General features: G+C 44.5%; 1 protein-coding gene across 2 annotated transcripts in view; it reads right to left on the bottom strand.

The window, feature by feature from the left end:
* NTN4 (netrin 4) overlaps positions 1-21,223 on the bottom strand; it is a 567,299-nt gene that overhangs the window by 215,737 nt on the left and 330,339 nt on the right. Inside the window, exon 5 of one of the 2 annotated variants that reach the window (XM_078675865.1) lies at positions 18,733-18,921. The exons of the other annotated variant lie outside the window; for it this stretch is intronic. Coding sequence (XP_078531991.1) covers positions 18,733-18,921 — 189 coding nt within the window. The remainder of the gene's footprint in view (positions 1-18,732; positions 18,922-21,223) is intronic. 2 annotated transcript variants of the gene reach the window in all.

The following is a 21,223-nucleotide window of genomic DNA, read 5'->3' as shown; positions in this document are numbered from 1 at the left end:
CCTTGTTTCCATCCATTTTAGGGCTGGCACTACCCACCACCTCTAGATATGCCGGGAGATCAGACAGAAAAATAGAGAAAAGCTGGGGGGCCCACACACAGCCCTGTCTTAATCCATTGGCAATGGGTATTTTTGGGGTCAGAGATCCCACGGTATCCTTAATAACTTGCCCCCAATTTTCTCTATGTAGTTCCTTTATTATTGTGAGGAGATCTTTGGGAATATTTAACCTCTTTAGGGTATCCCATAAGCAAGCCCGATCCACTGAATCAAAGGCTGCTCTGAAGTCGACGAAACAACAGCATAACTTGCCATTTTGTTCCGTCGACTTCCTAGCCATAGCCCATAGAGCAAATCCATGATCTATTGTAGAGTGGCCCGCTCTAAATCCACCCTGTTCTGTGGGTACAATTTGGAACTCTTCAACCCATGCATTCAATTGTTTCAGTACAATTTTAGAAAATACTTTCTCTCCTATATCTAGGAGGTTGATCAGCCGGTAGTTTTGTGGCGCCTCTTTACTCCCTTTCTTGTAGATTGGCCTAATTATGGCACCCTTCCAGGTAGGAGGCATTTCGCCTTTTTTTAGAACTACATGGAACATCTTGGCCAGAAATCTAGCCCACCATTTAACCTCCGACTTCAGTATTATTGCAGGGAGATTATCTGGACCTGCTGCACGAGTTAGCTTAAGTTCTGTTATAGTAAGCTCAACTTGTTCTTCGTTAAATTTGGATATTAGGTCTTCTGAGATTTCTTGCCATATTTTGGCCTCCACATCCTCTCTGGGAGTTCTTACCCCGTACAGTTCCCTTATGTACTCTTCCCATGCGGCCTCGCTCACCACGCAGTTTAATTCTCCATCTATTGTTCCGGCTGCTGCCTTCACTAATTTCCAGAATTGCCTTACATTTTTTTCCTCTATGGCTTCTAATAAATCTAACCAGCATTTCTCTTTATATATCCTTTTTGCGTTATTTACCATTGATTTGAGTTCTTTTTTCTGCTTGATTAACAGTTCCTGTCTCTCTTGTGTGAAGTTCTTTTTTTGTCTTCTTTGTACTCCTCGTATCTCCTTTTTCTTGGATTGGCACGCCACAGAAAACCCTTTACCTCGGTTTATCGGTTTTACCCATGTGAGTTTCTCCCTATTTAATTCTATTCTTAGGCACTGGACCACTTCTTCTAATTTGCCTATAAATCATTCCAGGTTTTTATTCTCAAACTTTTCAGGAACCGTTTTTATTTGCATGACCTTCAGTTTTTCCATATATTCATCAGTTAGTCGTGTCGTCACCCATTTGGGGTACTCTACCTCCTGGATAATCACCGTTTCTCTCTGCGATTTCCTTCCCCCCGATATTGTTAAGTGGAGAAGTTTGTGATCACTCACCTCTTTTTGTTCTATCTTGAAACTTCTAATCTGAGGGAAATTCCAGGCTTGCAAGAATATATAGTCAATTGGGCAGTTCTGTCGCACTAGATTAAACGTCTTTCCTGCTGGGCAGTCTGTCTCTATTCTACCATTTACACAGTGAAGGCCCCTACCTCCTAGGGCGTGCACTAGTTCTGAGTCCTGTTTCGGGATCTCCCCAGCTGGGAACCTAGCAGGGTTTATTCCGTACACCTCCAACTGTTCCCTGTTCCACAGGTCTGCCTTTTTTGGATTTAATTTATGGTTGAAATCCCCCATTATTATTATTATATCAGCGGGATATTTTTCTAAAGTACTTTCTACGTCCTCTTTAAAACACCTCATCTCCCTTACATACTCCTCCCCATTATCCCACTGCATATATACATTCATTAAAATCAACATTTTATAGTTCAATTCCACCGTCAGAAGTTCTATTCTACTTGATTGGACCCATTTGCATTTTGTTTTCAACAGTTTTACCTCCCTCATTACTTTTGTTGATACCAGTGTCAACAAACCCCCCGAGGGCCGGCCTAGGTTTTTCTTTGTGGCGGGATGATGTAACTGTAAGTATCCTTCAAAGGTTGGGGTTTCGTCGCATAACCAGGTCTCTTGAAGGCAGGCAATGTCCACTTTATTTATGATTTCCTTTATATAGTCCCGTTTTTGCTCGTTGCCTAGCCCATTCACATTCCAGGTTAGGAGACCTAGTTCTTGCGACCCCCCCCTGACCTATTCTACGTCACTCAAACCGCCCTCTTCTTCCGTATCCACCGTATTACTGACATTGGATTCTCCCACTGGATTACTGTGTAAGGACCAATTGTCCCATGAGGATTCGTTCCCTGTATTATCTATCACAACATTCAGACAACTCCGGTCGCCTTCTGTTTCTCTGTAGAGGATCACTTGTCTCTTCTGTAGCCCGGCGTGCTGTTTTAAGAAGGTATTGTTTTTAGTGGTTTTTATTTCTCTCTCAGGAATAATCCTTATTCCCTGTTGATTTATCTCCTTGGAGGCTTCCTGGATTGCCCTTTTTACCAGGTCTGAGTGAAGGGTGATTTTTGTTATTTCTTTTCCGTTCCTATTCTCTACAAAACCTACAAGCTGGAGGTCTTTTGTACCGATCCCCCTCAAACTATTGCATTTTGCAAATGCAGTCAAAATCAGTGCCCTATTCAGAGGGCTTGTTTTTCTTGCCAACTTTTCCTTCTTCCCAGCTGGTAGCAGATCCAGAAATAACAATTTGTTATTGTCTCTCTCGTGTAAATTTATCTTTATTTCCTGCACCTGCTGGCTGGTGAATGTTCTCCCTGCTTGCCGTCCTTTCTTTCTTATGCCGGGTATTTCTTGTGTTTGGGGGCTTACTGACCTTTGTTCATTGGATCGTTCAGCCATTGTCCTTAATTTCCGCTTCGTAGTACGGGTTGAAGAGGGTTTCTCAGTTGCCTCCTTCCGTATCTGCTTTTTCCTTAGTTCTCTTGGTGACTTTGGTTGATTTGCCTCTACATACATACGACTATGCATTATAAAAGTCAGTGCTGAGGCATTTAATCCTGACTGCACCCCCCCCCCCCACCGTTGGTTTCTTCCCTTTTCTCCTTCCTGCCGGTTTTGGTTGCCTACATTTTTCTGCCCTGTTCCTTGCCCCAGATACTACATACCCCCCACGCCTTTTTATCAGCATAGGTCTTTTTGAGATATAAACATTGTCTACAATCGCTTCGGTGTCCTTTGCCGTTTGCTCTGTGGGCTGAGGCGATCTTTCAAGAATTACCATGCTTTCTTCTTCAAGTACTGTCTTGGCACTTTCCTCGATGGGTGGTGCTGTGTGGGTTGGCCTGAACCTACTTGGCATTTGGCTCTTTATCTCCCCTAATTCTTCTTCTATTTTCTTTAAATGACCGTCCGGATCTGATCCGAAGCGGCCGCTCCCCCCACGCTCCCTCACTGGCCATTGACTCGACCACGCTGGTGTCTGGTATCGTGAGTCTCTGTTCTGAAGTGTATTTCAGCTTATTTAGCGCTTCTCACCAGATTACAGCGCCGAGCATCGCGCTGCAGTCACCCTCAATAGCGCGACTTTGCTGTCTGCAATTGTAGCCTGTTGCTGTCTGTAATTGTTGCATGAGGCTTTTTAACATTGTGCGCTGGGTTCTCGGATTGCTTAATTTGTAAGGTATCTGAACTACTTTGGTAATATTTCCCTGCTGTTGCCCGGATCCTCTATCCTCCTGCCCCCCCGCTTTTTGACTTGCTATCCCGCCCTCCATTTCCCTGTTGTTCATTCCCCTGGCCCACCTACCCTCCTCGCTACCGCCTCCCAGCTGCCCCTCCCACGCTCCGCCCCCTCCACTATCCATTTATGTCGAATGGCCCAACGCGCAGCGTCCACGCGCTGTGGCCGTGCCGAAGGTGCGCCAAAGGTAAGCCCGTCTACGCCCGTCCGCGCCTGGACCGCGCCCAGCGCCCGTCCCCCTGCTCTATGCCGCTCCCAACCCCCCAGATTAACTTATGATGCCGCTACACTCCTCGCCCTCAACGCCGGGCGCACTCCACTTTGCTGTGAAGCCACCCCAGGACGTACCCACGGCCCATTCTCCTGCCTCTCCTGTAAGTTCAACTGCGTCAGGACCCTCACCAAACACACTTCCTCCACACACAGCTCCGAACCCAACGACTTGAAATGCATCCTACTAAACACCCGCTCGGTCCACAGACATGCAACCGAACTCTGGGACCTAATCGACACTGCGTCACCTGACATCGCCTTCCTTACTGAAACATGGATGAATGCATCTTCTGCCCCCGACATCGCCATAGCCATACCGGACAATTACAAGATCATTCGAAAAGACCGCACCAATAAAAAAACTGGAGGAGGCATCGCCATCGTCCATAGAAACACCATCAAAATTACAACCAGCTCTGACGTCAATCTTGCAACCGCCGAACACCTCCACTTTCAGATCCACACCGACCCCAGGACCACACTTAGAGGAACTCTCATTTACAGGCCCCCAGGCATCCGATCTCAATTCAGCGACGACATCACTGACTTCGTCAGCCCGCACGCCCTCGCCTCCGAGAACTACATTCTTCTAGGAGACCTCAACTACCACCTCGATAACATTCTCGACAACAACACCACCACCCTTCTGGACAACCTGTCCAATCTCGGACTCAAACAACTTGTTGACACCCCCACTCACATAGCCGGACACACGCTCGACCCCATCTTCACCTCCAGCAAGCACATCTCCTTCGATCATACTACAGCCCTCCACTGGACGGATCATAGCTGTGTTCACTTCAGCTACAAAACAACCCTGACCCACAACCGTCTACAACCCATTCCCCGGAGAAAATGGAACAAAATCACCACCGAACAACTCCTCACATCACTCAGCCAAAACACTCCCACCCTGGCAACGGACCCAGACCTAGCGGCCACCAACCTCAGGCAATGGATTACCCACAGTGCGGACGAACTAGCACCCCTGAAAAAACACCAGTCGAAACCATCCAGCAAAAAAGCTCCCTGGTTCAATGATGACCTTAAAAAATCCAAGAAGACATGCCGCACCCTGGAGAAGAATTGGAGAAAAGAACCAACTTCAGACAACATGGCCTCCCTCAAGACAGCCACCCGCAAACACCACCAACTGATCCGATCCGCCAAGAAATCTGCACTTAAGGACCGTCTCGACAACAATTCTCATAACAGCAAAGAACTCTTCAATATCGTCAAAGAATTCACCAACCCTCCCGCAGCATCCAACGACATCACTAACTCCCAAGACCTCTGCGATGCGCTATCCTCCTTCTTCTACAACAAAATTGCCGACATCCACAACAGCTTCAAGAATACTCCCAATGACCAACTCACCCCACCCACTTCAGATCCCACCCCTCCAACTAACTACCTCAACTCCTGGAACCCAATCACCATTGAAGACACCATTCGCCTCATGAACTCAATCCACTCTGGCTCACCTTCTGACCCCTGCCCCCACTTCATCTTCAACAAAGCTGACTCCATCATCGCTCCCCAACTCCGCGATGTCATCAACTGCTCCTTCGACTCCGCCACCTTTCCAGAAATATGGAAACACGCCGAACTCAGCGCCCTTCTGAAAAAACCAACAGCAGACCCCTCAAATCTGAAAAACTACCGACCCATTTCCCTCCTCCCTTTCCCGGCCAAAGTCATCGAGAAAGCCGTCAATAGCCAACTAGCAGCCTTCCTTGAATCCAACAACTCCCTGGATCCCTCACAGAACGGCTTTCGAGCCAAACACAGCACCGAAACCGCCCTCATTGCAGCGACCGACGACATCCGAGCACTCCTGGACAACGGTGAAACAGTGGCCCTCATTCTACTCGACCTCTCCGCCGCCTTCGACACTGTCTGTCACAACACCCTCATACAACGCCTCAACAACATCGGCATACAAGGAAAAGCCTTGGAATGGATCATCTCATTCCTAGCCGGGAGAACACAGAGAGTCCGACTCCCCCCATTCTACTCAGAGCCCACCGAAGTCATCTGCGGCGTACCTCAAGGTTCCTCACTCAGTCCCACCATCTTCAACGTCTACATGAGTCCCCTCGCCTCCATCGCACGTCAACACAACCTCAACATCATCTCCTACGCCGACGACACCCAGCTAATCCTTTCCCTCACCAAAGACCCCAACACCGCCAAAAACAACCTTCACGAAGGTATGAAAGAAGTAGCCGAATGGATGAAACAGAGCCGCTTAAAACTCAACTCAGACAAGACGGAGGTGCTCATCCTAGGATCCTCCCCCTCAGCTTGGGACGACTCCTGGTGGCCTTCCGCTTTGGGATCTGCGCCCACACCCACAGACCATGCACGTAACCTTGGCTTCATTCTAGACTCCTCCCTCTCAATGTCCAGACAAGTCAACGCCGTATCGTCCTCCTGCTTCAACGTCCTTCGCATTCTCAAAAAGATCTTCCGCTGGATCCCCCCCGAAACAAGAAAGACTGTCACCCATGCACTGGTCACGAGTCGACTGGACTATGGCAACACACTCTACGCCGGAATTACAACAAAATTGCAGAAAAAACTCCAGTGCATCCAAAACGCATCAGCGAGACTCATATTAGACATTCCGCGCCAAGAGCACATCACCGGTCACTTAAAAAACCTCCACTGGCTTCCCGTCAACAAAAGAATCACTTTCCGCCTTCTTACCCACGCACACAAGGCCCTTTATAATCTAGGACCCGAATGCCTCAACAACCGACTGTCCTTCTACTATCCCACCCGCCAACTAAGATCATCCAATCAAGCCCTCGCCGCAGTCCCGCGCATCCGAAAAACCACCATGGGTGGCAGATCCTTCTCCTTCCTGGCTGCCAAGACCTGGAACTCACTCCCCACCCACCTCCGCCTTACTCAGAATCACATCTCTTTCAGAAAAGAACTGAAAACATGGCTATTCGATAAAAAGTAAACCCCTCCCTCCAGCGCCTTGAGACCCTCTGGGTGAGTAGTGCGCTTTATAAATACATGAACTTGAACTTAAATGTTGTTTCTGTGCTTTCATCACTCCGTTGTTTGAGAGTGTTACTTCCAGGATTCCTTGTAGGGCTTTCTGCAGCAACAAGAATAAATCCATCAGCGAAGATGTGGGGGTTTCAGAGATCACAGAATCCTGTGTATTGTTTCTGATTGGTTTTATCTGGTGACCAGACCTTATGCTCTCATGAAGTATAGGGGATTTTTGCATTGTGTAGTGCTGCTGAAATTGATCTGGCGCGCCTCCCCAGACGTAATTCTGGTTCTGGCCTTCATTTCCCCTATGTTCTTCGTTCCCTGGTGACAGCAGTGAGAATTTTTTTGGGGAGGATGATAGTCGGGGCGCAGAGATATGATGGTTTTGGGTCTGGAGTGTCAGGTTTATGGATTTAGGGTTCTCCCTTTCTTCAACTATGTCGAGATTAACTTCTTCCTGGGGTTCTCCCTTAACTGACCATTTTTGATTTTCTACTGTCGTGCCAGAATTTTCGCCAATCTCCCCACTAATTTCCACTATTTCTCTGTCTAGATCCGATGTTATCGCTGGATTTACTGATTTATAGTGTTTCCCTACAAACTCCTTTATGGATTTTGACGCTGCCTTGTTCTCTTTCTGTTTCACAGATGTTTGGTTACAACCTTTTTTCGCCTTCTGGGCGTTCTTCGTTGCCCTTTTGACTTTTCTTTTCTTGCGTCTCCCCTTACTGTTATCCATAGAGGATGCTTGACTTTCCTGACTCTCTTCCAGGGATTTTGAGCCCTCCATTGACTTACTCCTCCCTGGTTCATCCACTGTACGTGCTTTTAGCCCTCTTTTGGGTGCCATTTCTAGGTTTTTAGCGCCAAAACTGTTGTTCTGCTGCAGGTGGAATCTCTTATTAATTAATGTAATTTTTTTACTCTTATTTACGAATTTTTCACTTACCTCTGTTCTGCCTTGTTGCCTTCAGCCTGCTTGCCTTGCCACGCTTGTAAATCTCTGTCGTGTTCTTTCACCAACTTTTCCGTGGTGCTTAGTCTTCTTGAAGCCGGGACTTTAAATGCCCTTATTATTTCTTGGCACCTTGCTCCTTCAGGTGCCTCCGAATTTTACATTAATCTATATCCTTGGCTGACTCTGCTAATTTCCTATTTAGCTAAATGTCCGAATCAGCTGTATTGGGACCCCCCCCTAGAAACTGGCGTTCCTCAGGGGTTCCTGAGGAGTTCCGCCGGGGTTGCAACTATTCCCCCGTTTTTGTTCTTACGCGGGTCTGCCCGGTGCTGCCGGTCTCTGGCGTTTGCTGCTTCTCAGCGGGCTCAGCCTATGCCCGACTTCACTGCGTCTCACGACGCTTAACGAGCCCTGCGCCGCTCCCCGCTCCCCTCGTCTCACCCCGAGGGCTCCGAGGACTCCGCGGTGTACCGAGGCTGGGGAGGGTGTCTGAATGGAACGCTTACCGCGTCCGTAGTCGACCTCGTCCTCGGTCCTCGGTCGTGGGCTTCCGCCGTGTCCGTTCTCGCTCCGTTCTCGCTCCTGCTCCCGCTCGTCGTTCAAAGCACTTGGTCTGGCTGGGCGTGGCATAGGCTCGGCTAGGCTAGGCTAGGCGAACAGAGCAAGCGACTATCTCTCTTGCAGACTTTAGTAACATTTGAACAGAGTAGCCACCTCACCTAGTGGCCATGCAGAATGGCACAGGCAATGATAGTGGATGCCCTACCGGCACTGTGAGGCAGATGGGATGCTATATCAGACACCAATTCATGAGGAAGGAATGGGAAAAAGACTCTAGCACACACATACACATCCACCTGCAACACAAGATTTAAATTCGCGCAGCTAAACTACCTTCACTACCCCTACCTCTCACTCCATAGGCTGAACATCGGTAAAAGACTGTTGCTCCCACTGCACCCCATTGATGCAGATTTCATAGACATGGTGTGGGGTTGCTCAATGATTGTGCACTTCTGGGTGCTTGTGGGGAATGAATTAGAATGCACCCTTTGCCGACAGCAGGTGCTCAGGACAGAGAAGTGCCTTCTAGGGTTATATCATTACAGCCTGAGAAAATGCAGGCAATAGATGTATGGGTCTGGCATTATGGTGTCACCCGCAGGGATATTGCACGCCACTGGAAATCCCTGACTGGTCCACAGTATCGTAGGTGGAGAACAGAGGTTGAGAGTTGGATGAGGGCAGAGGGAGAGACTCTATGGGCTGAGGAATGGAGAAGGGTTTGTAGGCCCCCAATGGCCGAACAGTGGGCAGAAGTAATGCCCATCTTTGTAGATGTGCAGGACGAATAAATGGGTACCACCATGACATCCCTGTGGACAGCGACAACTGGTAATACATTACTGGGAGAGACCCTCCAGGACCTGGTGGACGCCCCACCTCAATACATTGACGTGATTTAGCCTCTCCCTACAGACCTACAGGGACAACTACCGAGCAAGCATCACAGTGGCTGTGCATCTAACTTAGAATAGGAAGATTACGGTTCTAGTTAATTACTTTTGATTGTTCATCCTCACGCACACTGAGCACAGTACCTTAGACGTGTGTGATGGACAACACCCAATGTCAATCACCCCTATGGAATTACAGGATTAGTCTATGTAGCTACTCTTGTCATGTATTTGGTATAGTACTGCATAAATGTCAATGTGTACTATGTGAAGTAACGTTACAGAAAAAAAAATCATAAAAAATGTTTTTCAAAAATGATTTTCTGTTATAAAATAGAAGACAAAACTCAACAAGTCCTATCAATAAGGTGTTTAATTAGTTAATGCTGATGGCTTTTAACAAAATGTTAATGCAAAGTAGATCTCCTTGAACAAATCTGTTTCTTCGTGGTAAGAGTATGCATTGTTTCAAATGCAAGATGTATATCAAATTGAAGACCAGTCTCATTTTCATATAAAGAGAGCTTGAAAGAAATGGGGAAGCTTGCTAAGCAGACGCTGTTGTTGGTAGTTAAAATCTGCATGCTTTTGTCAATTAATTAAGGGCAATCCAGCCAAGCAGGAGATTCTTGACTGGTTGGACTACCACAAACATCATACAGTGTTAGCAACATTAGGCTTTAGCACGACTGGCCGGTTTATTATTTGAAAAGGGTTTGGGCAAACCTCACCCTTTCTGCTACTCTCAAAACAAAAATTTGTATAAAAAATTGTTAGGATGACATTTACTTTATCTTTCTCACACCTTCAAAAATATACATACATTGACACATAGGGCCTGATTTACAAATTGCATTTTGTAGTATGTAAAATTGTATTACAATAGTACTACCTATAAATGCATTTCACACTCCTAGGTGAGGAACTCTCCAACCTTCCTATCCTTTCTATGAGGAGATCTCCAGGGATGTAGGTTTACTACTTAGTAGTGTATTTGGGAGGGACCGAGGGAGTGACTGGAAAATAGAAAATGACGAATACCTGCTGCAAAATATGGAGGTTTAGGGAGGGCTAAAAAGGGTTTTCAGGAGGAACTGTTATTCACAAACTACATTTCTAAAGTTAGTACAGCCTAAAAGGCAACAAACAAGTTGAAAATGTACTCTAGCCTTGCCTTGGAATACGTTTAGCACTGCACAGTGGCCATTCACAGGTACTTCAACAAACTCCCATATATAATAATCCATAGATAATAATGGAGGCTGGAACTTAAAATTACACCCAATAGGAAATAATGTTAAAATAATTACTTTATTTGATGATGTCCAAAGACAACAACTTGTTTTGGCAAAACAGCCTTGTACTGGATTTCCATTTTTAAAAATGCCCTCATGGCTTCCAAGTTGACACCAACTAGTCCACCAACATCAATCCCCCACAATGGATCAGGTTCTCTGACATTGCATACTTATTGTCCACATTAATTGAATTCTGTATTTACCTTCTCCTAGAACCACAAAGTTATATCATTGAAACACGTGTTTCCATCATTCCTGTGCCCAGTATGTGAATCGCTCCTCTTGGCCCTATTATTGCATTATTCATAAAAGTTAAATTCATTTTGGGGCACATGTAAATGTTCTTATCTGAAGAGAGCATGCCAAGATTTCAGTATACAATTCAGTACTCAACAAGGATTCAATTAATTATAACCCTTTGTCACACGGACCATGGGGACATTGTTGTTTTCTCTAAGTTAGCATGAGCGTGCTGCAGCTTGTTTACGGCTTTGCACACGTTACCACACATGTTTATTTTGCAACTGTTTCTTTTGCCATTTTCACATCAGTACCTATTGTTGTGTTCACACTCTGCAGGTTCCTGAGATTTAGTCTCAACATTGTGAGCAAGGTCGAACAACTGTGCTCCTTGTTATTCTGTTCTGGTCAGGCCCTAGCACCTAGAGAAAACATATAGATGCAGCTGCTGTTTGGGAATACACACTTTGGTCTTTTTGGAATACACGAATAGGTAGCACACACTTGGAGAGGGACGTATCCAGGGAGAAGAGCAAGACAGCACCTATTATGTAGATCTACCATCTATAGACTGAGGTACGGTGTCTACAGATAACGCCCAGAGAGCTTCTGATAAATAATCATTCTGCTTTTATGCAAGGGGATTTTTATAATGACAGCTCCTTTCATGATTTACGGACTAATTGCTATGCTAACCATATTGGTGTTATGCATTTTCCTGCTTGTTGTGGCATGCATAATGCATATTAGAGCAGGTTAGTGAAAATAAATATTTTAAACTTGTTTGTGTCTCTGTCAGATCTTATTGTGTACAAGTACAAGAGTGTGAGTGAAAGGGTGTGTCTTGTAATCACGATTCCTGAGAGAGTCAGGAGTGTTGTGATCAGGGGTGTCTAATCACTTGTTTCTCTGTGAGTGAGTAGGAAAGCAAGTGAAACACTATAGCTAGTCGGTCCTGGGCTCATGGGTATTAAGGTGGTAGGATGACTCAGTCCCTATACACTTAGGTCCTATAATCCTACATATAGTTTTGTGTGCACAGAATCCCTGCAACACATTAATGCCACCACAATTTCTACTTTTAAGTTATTTCGATCAAAATACAATTTCAAAGTGCACTGCCTATTTCATTACAGAAATCATTACTCAACAGTGATTTAGTTCCTTATACCTCTAATTATAGGCCAATATCTCTACTCCCCTTCTTCTCCAAAGCATTGGAGAAATATCTGAATATTGTCACTACGGAATATGTGGAAGTCAACCATGTTCTCCACCATAGCCAGTCTGGTTTCAGAGCAAAAGTTAGTACTGAAACAGCCCTACTGGAAGTCTTTGCGGTTATCAAGGAGACATTAGATAATGGAGGAAAAGCGGTGCTGGTTCTATTGGACCTATCCGCGGCCTTCGATACCGTGCCCCACCACCGACTCCTGCAGAGACTTCAGGAATGCAGCCTTGGGGGCACAGTACTCAAGTGGTTTTTCTTCTTTTCTGAAAGACCACCAGCAAATGATTTGGTCTCTGCCCTTTGCTGCCCCCATTCCACCCCCATTAAGTTAGGGGTTCCTCAGGACTCGATTCTGAGCCCGACACTTTTCAATTTATATATGGTCCCCCTCAAACATATAGCGGAGGCACATGGCGCGACAATAGTATCATACGCAGATGATACTCAATTGCTATTTACCTGTGATAAGGGAGCTGATTTTAGAGGGGATGTGATCAACACCTGGCTGTCAGTGGTGTTCTCTTGGTTACAACTGAACCAATCAAACTGTAATTCGGAGAAATCAGAGATCATTTTCTTTGGTCCTTCTCTCGGTGATGTATGGCACCAATGGTGGCCTTTGGAAATGTCCCCACCTGCAACCTGAGTAAGAACAGTCAAGAACTTAGGGGTAAAACTGGATGATGATTCATCCATGAAAGCTCAGATTTAAACAGTAGCGGGTCCTGTTTCAGCTTGTTAATAATGTTAAAGCACTTTCTGCCCCTGTTTCCACTTACTCACAGAAAGACGGTGGTCAAGGCTCTGATTGTGTCAAGGCTGGACTACGTCAATGTCCTGTAGCTGGGCCTTCTGAAATATTTACTGACACATCTTCAAGTAGTCCAGAATGCTGCGGCGAGGGCGATTCTCATGCTAGGACCTAGAACGCTGGTGTCCTCCCACTTGAAAACCCTGCATAGGCTGCCGGTCCGTAAGAGGATTCGGTTTGAAGCTCTGGTTCTAGCCTTTAAAGCTCTACACAACACTGGTACCTTTTGTAAAAGGAAAAGAGTTCAGCATTACATTCTGCAAAGACTGCTGAGGTCCTCAACGCAGCAGCAGTTGTACATATCCAGGTTCTCCCTGGCCCACATAGGCGGCCGCTACTTCCAAGTGCAGGCCCCCGTCTTTGGAACAGCCTGCCACTGTCACTTAGACAGGTGCAGGTTTTACTCACCTTCAGGAAGCAGCTGAAAACGTGGCTATTCCAGCAATAGCCAACAAGCCGATTTACTGTCAGTTGTCTGTCTTGGGGTCTTTCCGTGCCGGGACACTCAATTGAGTAGCTGTGCCCTCTATAAGTACCTAGTTACATTACATTACATACTCCCATATAGCGTTTTCCTCTGTTAATGTCTTTGTGGGCAAGGACCATTATGAAAATATGCAAACTGACATCTTTCTAGGTAGTCTTATTCCATCATCACAGCACAGACAGGAACAATTGCAGACCTAAGAACTGTACAACAATGATTCCATCTCTTTTACATTAAAATATGTTTTAGATTTTTGTTTAAATAATTACCAAAGTTTATGATTTTCCCTATACTTTACCACAGGAAGATCTCCGCCAGAGTGGTGGGGATCTGTGACTATTACTAAAAAGTTACTAGTAGTAACTTTTACTCTTGCATATCCAGTCTTTGGTGTCTCCACCTCCTGATTTCAGGGAATGGAGACATGTAAGTCTATACTGAGGTGTACATCTACACTCAGAAATGGTGAATAGCAAGAGAGTGTGGGTTTATACCTAGGTGTAACAGTAAATTTACACGTAAAAAAATCTACACATGTAAATTTACTTTGTGAATAGTGAAAACAGTGTCATTTATTTGCCTTAAAGTATATCACAACAAATGCTTAGATAAAGCCACCAACCTTTACTCACTGTAATTATTTCCCCAGAAATCATAAAACTGCCATTACATTCGCTTCGGAGTCTCTCGTGACATTAAATGACCTCTGACACCAGAGCAGGCAAATTATAATGTTGGGTTACTGCAACAAAATCATCTCAGCCATTAGCTGTTGCGACGCCACATTCCAGTCCATTACTTTTGCTCAATGTTCCATCCTAGACAGGAAAAAGCTACATGCAGATCAGCTCTACTGTGCCCGTTATAAGCTCTACTGTGCCCGTTATAAATATAACAAAATAAAATAACAATGTAAGAGGTGAGAGGAACAGATGGTTAGAAGTACAGATTTCAGGCAAAGAAGGTGATTTAAGATGCTGCTTAGGAAATTTGAGGGTTACAGGGTTATTAGGTGACAACAACAGTAATGTAATGACCTCAAAGTAATTTTATGAATCACAGGGACAATGTATTGCTCATAGGGGTAAAGTCGTGGATTATGGGGCAAAAGCATTGGTAATACATACTTGTAGGGTAATTTCAGGGTTCACACAGCAACTTTCAGGGCTCTTTCAGAAATGGCATATATTCTGGTAACACAGGCAACATTTCAAAGTTCTTATAGATGTGTCTTAAGGGCATATAAGAAGAGCATACTACGGCCATAATGTAAAGTTTATAATACCATGCCTCACAGGATCATCCCTGTATGCTCTGAATTCTTTTTACCCATTTCTATTTATTGAAAGTAAAAACGGCCAATTTAACAAGTCAGTTGCATTTGTAAACCAATAACTGATCGAGCTTTATTTGTGGCCATCTTTCATGTATATAAAGGCGTTTTTCTAGTGTGCTTTAACACCTGTTAGGTTAAGCGCTCACTGCTAATATCTGAGTGTGACCTGCAGGTCGCTTGTTTCAATCTCAGCAAGGCTAATTTAGTATTTTACCCTTCCAAGATTGAAAAATTGAAGATCATTAAATGATTAATACCACCTGTTACTTACAAAATATTAACAGGGAAACCTGTTGTATTAAGCACTATGTAAACAAAATATAATTGGTTATGTTTTTGTCAAGACCATGATGTGCACATCTGCGTATGTGTATGTTGCGATGACTACTTGCACCTGCCTTAGCCATCAAAGTATCAAATTTAATGACTGTGTTTTCAGATTGCTCTTTACCAAATTGTCATTTGTATTAATATTGCCTTTCAGAAAACACTATACATACTACAGGTCAAATATTACTTACATAGCAGCAGCTGTTATCCACTCAATACTCCTATTACATAGACAGGAGTGTACCTGAGATATTACAGAAACTGTTTCAACCAATCGTTCTATATTAACACAAAACCATAAATAGCAGAAACAAAGAAGATATTTCCTTCAATTTCGTATCTAGTCACTATTACCAGCCCAAAAGAGCACCAGGATGTCCTCATCTTGAATTTCCATGGTGTGTGTGCATGCACCATCATACGCTCGCCAGCATCCCACCGGGCCAAGGCCCTCTAGAGATAAGGCCCTACAATACTTTGATGTTTTCTAATTTAATGTCACAGTCTTCACTTACAGCATCTATGGGGGCCTGTCATCAGGTTTGGGACTAATGGCTTGCAGCAGAAGAGGTTTGCAGTTATGCTGAACACTTGCTCTGGATGCGCAAATGACGGGTGCCTGCTAAAAATCATCTCCGCCCAGCCAAATTTACGTAGGTCATATCTACAACTATTTAGGCTTGGTGGAAGGGAAGACTTCCATTGCACTGCAGATAGCCTCAATGAGGATAAGTGCCAACTCAATGAATCTGCTGTTTGACTTGCTGGTCTTGAGGCAAGGTATTAGGCCCAGAAGGTGAGTCTTGGGCTTGTCCAAGTTACATCTGTCCGTCAGGTCGAGATGCTTATTGTAATCTCTGTCCAGCATAGCCTGATCACCTCGCAGTCCCACATCATGTGGTGCAACATGGCTGCCTCCATCCTACATCCAGGACATACCAGTGTCATGGCGGGAAATGTAATGACTGATTTGGACTACCATGCTTGCTTCTAGTTTTTTGCCTAGGTAGCTTTGTTATGCATTTACTAACCTTTATTATGGCTTTGCACATCTCTAAGATCTTATATAAAAAATCCCAGATACATGAACCGCCTGATTCATCAAGCTAAATTGCACTCGCAAAGGGCAAGTTTCTCAGAATCTTGCCTTTTGCGAGTGCAATTTTTGCATTTGGGATTCATCATCCCAAATGCAAAATTCGCTATTTATGAATTCGCACATTTGCGAAGAATTAAATTTAAGGAATCTCTATTTGAGATTCCTTAAATGCAATTCATGAAGCATTTTAAAATTGCAAAATTGCAGTTTTGGGCCGCTATTTCCGGAGAGGTCAGACCTCTCGGTAAATAGCAAAAACTTAGAAAAATGCATTTAAATGCATTTTTCTAAGTTGCATGTTACACACACACATGTCCTTTGGACATGTGTGTGCGCAACACCAATGTAGATTACATTTCAGGGGTGCTACAGGGTGTCCTTTGGACACCCCTTCACCCTTGAAATCGCATCCTTATTTGCGATTAGCTAATTGCTAATCGCAAATAAGGAATAACTCCCCATGCATTCCTATGGGCCTGTAGGCCCATAGGAATGCATGGGGAGTTATTCCTTATTAGCGATTAGCAATTAACTAATCGCAAATAAGGAACATGTAGGAATCGCAATATTTATTGCAATTCCTACATGAATCCCGTTTTGCAAGTCCTTAATAGCGATTCGTTATGAATCGCTATTAGGGGCTCGCAAAACGGGAGAATGATGAATCAGGCTGCAAAACACTTATATTAAAATACTTGCCCCTTACACTGCATATTTCTCAATAACTAGTTTCCTCCCTTTGGCTCTTTTCTTCACTCTGTACACACAGTTCTTTGGGATTACCATCAAAGGACTTAGAAAGCAGACTATATAACATTTTGGCAGCCGCTCACCCTTAGTAATCTAATTGATCCAGTAATGTGGCAATGAAGTTTCTGCAAATGCCTAAAAAACACACACCAAGCAGTTTCCCATCAACCCTTCACACCCAACATGATGGTTTAAAATGGCAGATGCCAACCACTGTACCTGCGTGACACACTGCATGGGCCACCACAACGTCCCGAAAAGAACAATTTTCTTTATGAATCGTCTCAATGTACCCTCTCCTAAAAGTGATCTGGGCTGCCTCTTCACTCGAAGACACGACAGTAGATTACCTTTTATTCCAGTTTTACGGCACTCCAAAGATCCCTGATTGACCATAGTTTAATTGTGATTTTATAGAGAACAGCCAAGTGCCTTTTGGGAATATGCTATGTGCGGAGAGCTCAGTGGAAAGAAAGTCCATCACAATGTTAACATCTTGAGCCTTCTGTTTGGGTCTAGAGCCCTTTGTCTCACATACTAGCAAATAGACCACTTACAAACCCCTGCTACACGCTTGACGGCATATTAGCCATCATTTGAAGGCCCTCAAAAGGCTTTAAAGGGTTCACAAAAGTGCTGCTAAGATCACCTACAAAAACAAAAGGCAGGGCCATCAGTGGTGTTCTTTTCAGGTGTTCGAATTTAAGGTTCCTTTACAACACTCAAAGCTTCTCCCCTCACTGACACTACATAGGATCAGCAAATACCTTCCTGACAGGATCCCTCGAGTCTGAATCAGCCCAGCATTGGTCCTCAAAAGAGCCTGTGAAGACAGTTTGGAGGAAGCAGCCTTGAACCCCAAACAGTGGTCTCTTACTGTTTAAGACATTGAAGCTCTGGGACAACACGGGTTAATTCACCCTCTCTGGTGTGCTCCCCCGGAGGAAGCATGGCGCCATTTTGGTTTGTTGTGGATACCTTCTACAGGTATATTCATGTACCTCATTGCTTAATGGCTCATTAGTAATAATTTATTTTAAACCGTGTAAGTTAAAAAAAAATAATCAGTTAGGTTGTGAAAATGCGTGTGTATGCATTTTTGTGGTGAACAGAAACAGGTTTCTCTACTCGAAAGAGACAGGCAGCAAAATACCCCCAGGGAATGTATGTACCGCATAAACCAAATGTGTGCCAGTGACACACAAAAAAACTACGACGAGCCCTGAGGCCACTTCACTGAGGTACTACCACTGGGAGAATAACAAAGGAGAAGCATTTTAGCGAACTGGGCAGGAAAAGCAGTAGTTTTTGTTGCAGCCGGTTGTAAATTTAAGGAAAAAAACGACCACGCTGAACAACAATGGGGATGTAAAGAACACCTGGATGTCTTCACACACCTGAAATAACATTTTGCTGCGCGCCATTCCAAACAATAAACTTAACGTGATCAATCTACGCTGCTTAAGTGCACTGCGCCAGTCAACAAAGCGCTGTACTCCGCAGTAGCAGTGTCGACGAAACATCTGCTTTGATAACAACTTAAAACACGACCAAATTGTATAAAATGAGCGATGTTGTAAAGCTTATTCATACATTTTGTTAAAATATGTTTTAATTTTGAATCTTTTTTTATACTTATTTCTCGCAGATAAAATCACTAGTAACCAGGCGTTTCCAAAACGCCTTCTAAGCGCTGGATCGCACAGTTGTATTTGCTTTGCTCGTGCAGTCTGTCGGAACAGGTTAACCAGCAGCTGTAACTCATGAAAGGAGCGTCGGGTCCGTACTCACGTTGGCAGGCGTCGGGGGCGGAGAAGGGTCTCCGGAGGCCTCGGTGGAAGCCGGCCTTGCATCGCTGGCAGTGCTGCCCTTCGGTATTGTGCTGGCACTCATCGCACACCCCGCCGCTGCGATTCCCCGATGCCAGCCACACGTCCATGCTGAAGTGGCACCGCTCGGCATGCCCGTTGCATCTACATTCTAGAGGAGGCAGAAAGGGTGTGCAATAAGTATCCAGTTAATTACCAAGGCACTCATGATTAGGGTGACCAACTGTCATGGGTCCAAATTCAGGAGGGTGAGTGTAATTCAGGACAAAGGGTCAAAATTCAGGACACAAATTCAGGACAGGAGGTCAAAATTCAGGACAAAACTTCGGGACAACAGGTAAGTTTTACAGACACATCAGAGGAGGTCGCGGAATAGTATATAAGTAAGCCCAGCCATATCCAAACATTTGCAAACCTATCCCTCGTGTATCCCTCCATCCACCCTATCACTCATCCATTCATTATCCATCCATCCTCCCTTTCACCCTATCCATCGGTACACTCATCCATCGACTCTTCCATCCATTCACTCATTCATCCAGCCTAGCCTTACACCCACCCAGCCATCGTTTCACTTAATCATCCATCCACCCAGTCACTCATCCTTCCACCCATTAACACCTTTCAGTCATCCATCCATCCTCCCTTTCTCTCTCCATCAACCCTTTCACTTAGCCATCCTTCCTTCCATCCATCCATCTACTCATCCACTTATGAATCTATCCTTTGACCCTATCAGTCATCCACCCACCCTTTCACTCCTTCACTCATCTATCTATCCTTTTGTCCATCTACCCTCCCTTTCACTCACTCATCCATCCTTACATCCACCCTTTCACTCATCGGTCTATCCATTCACCCTTTCACGTATCAATTCATCAATCCATCATTTTACTTAACCATCCACCCATTCACTCGCCCATCATCTACCCTTTAACTCATCCCTCCATCCTTTCACTCATCCATCCACCCTTTTACCCATCCTTCTACCCTTCCACCCATACATCTATCTTTTTACATTTTGTCTTATCCATCCTTCCACTCCTCATCCATCCATCCTTTTCTCATTATCCATCCATTCACCCTCTCATTTATCCATTCACCCTTTCACTAATCTATCCAGCCATCCACCCATCCCTTCACTTACTCACTCACCCACCTTTTCATTTTAATTATGAACTGAGCCTTTGTCTGCAGAGCTGCAGACAGAAGATGCCCATTAAGAACATCACCCTTGCCCTAATTCCTAAAGCAAGAGGTGGGGCGGGAAGGGTTCACTATGCCCTTGCACATAGGCAATCTGAATCATGAGTCACGCATGATGCACAGTGCCAGGCCATGAGGTGACTGTGACATGGTGTTGTTTCCAGGGCTTTAAGTGGGATGAAAAAACTGGGGAGTTTCTCCAAAGTGGATGTTGTTTGATGTAATTAAGGGCGCAGCTTTAAACACCTAAGCTAAAAATCTGTGCTTAGTATAGTGTACCACCTGACTGGTATGTTGCATCTTCTGTCATTGTACCCATATAACACAACAAGTAACGTTACACCTGCAACAAGCCAGAACTATTGGCTTTGTCAATGGTTGTTAGTTGCATAAAATAAAAAAGCAGCAAACATGGCTTCCTTTAATATTGAAAATGCATCCTTTCTAAAATGGCGAGACTGTCACCCTAATAGCCTTTGACCCCAGTGGAATGAAATAAACATATCCTGTGGCACGTGCAACCATGCACACAGTGCACCAGAAAGCCCCTGTCTCACCTTTTATTTTTCACGCTAACCAATATAAAAAAATGATTACACAAGAGACTGGACAAACAAAGCTTTACTAACACAACGCATCGGTCGAAATTCCACAACTGTATTGAAAGAATAGTGCGATCCTAAAGAATTACAGTGCACCACAAATGGTAGAAGGGTGCAAATGCTGGTAACAGGACTGGTCAATGCATGGACTAATGTTCCAGGGCGCTAGACGATTTCCAGAGCAACCTAAATACACCGTAAAAACCTCATCACTGCTTGACCTGGCTCCATTCTGAACTTGTAAACATTCAAATCTGGATGGCTCAGAATAAAATATTCTAGTAGGGTGGCACACCTAAAACTTCACAAGGTACTATAAGTCCTCGACATTCAATGAAATGTTAAGAGAGAAGAGATAATCAATAACTCTTCTTGGATTCACAAATGATGGTGAAACCAATCTTCATTCAATAGTATAAGGCTTTATTCGAAAGACTCAATATATTAAAAAACAGGAATCAGCCTTGCCAACAAATTTTGTTCCTTACAGAAACTTTATCATGGTAAAATCTATTGTCGAAGGGCCAAAACACATATCACATGGCAGTTCCTAGACATTTAAACTATTAAAAAATGTTCATCATTCCATTGAGTCTCATCAGAATCTGTTGTTTTTCCAGAGGTGAGAACAAGTGCACAAACTGT

This window comes from Lissotriton helveticus, chromosome 1_1, assembly GCF_964261635.1.
Source record: "Lissotriton helveticus chromosome 1_1, aLisHel1.1, whole genome shotgun sequence".
Taxonomy (NCBI): domain Eukaryota; kingdom Metazoa; phylum Chordata; class Amphibia; order Caudata; family Salamandridae; genus Lissotriton; species Lissotriton helveticus.
The sequence above is the reverse complement of the archived record's forward strand: the minus strand, read 5'-3'. Positions and strand labels throughout refer to the sequence as shown.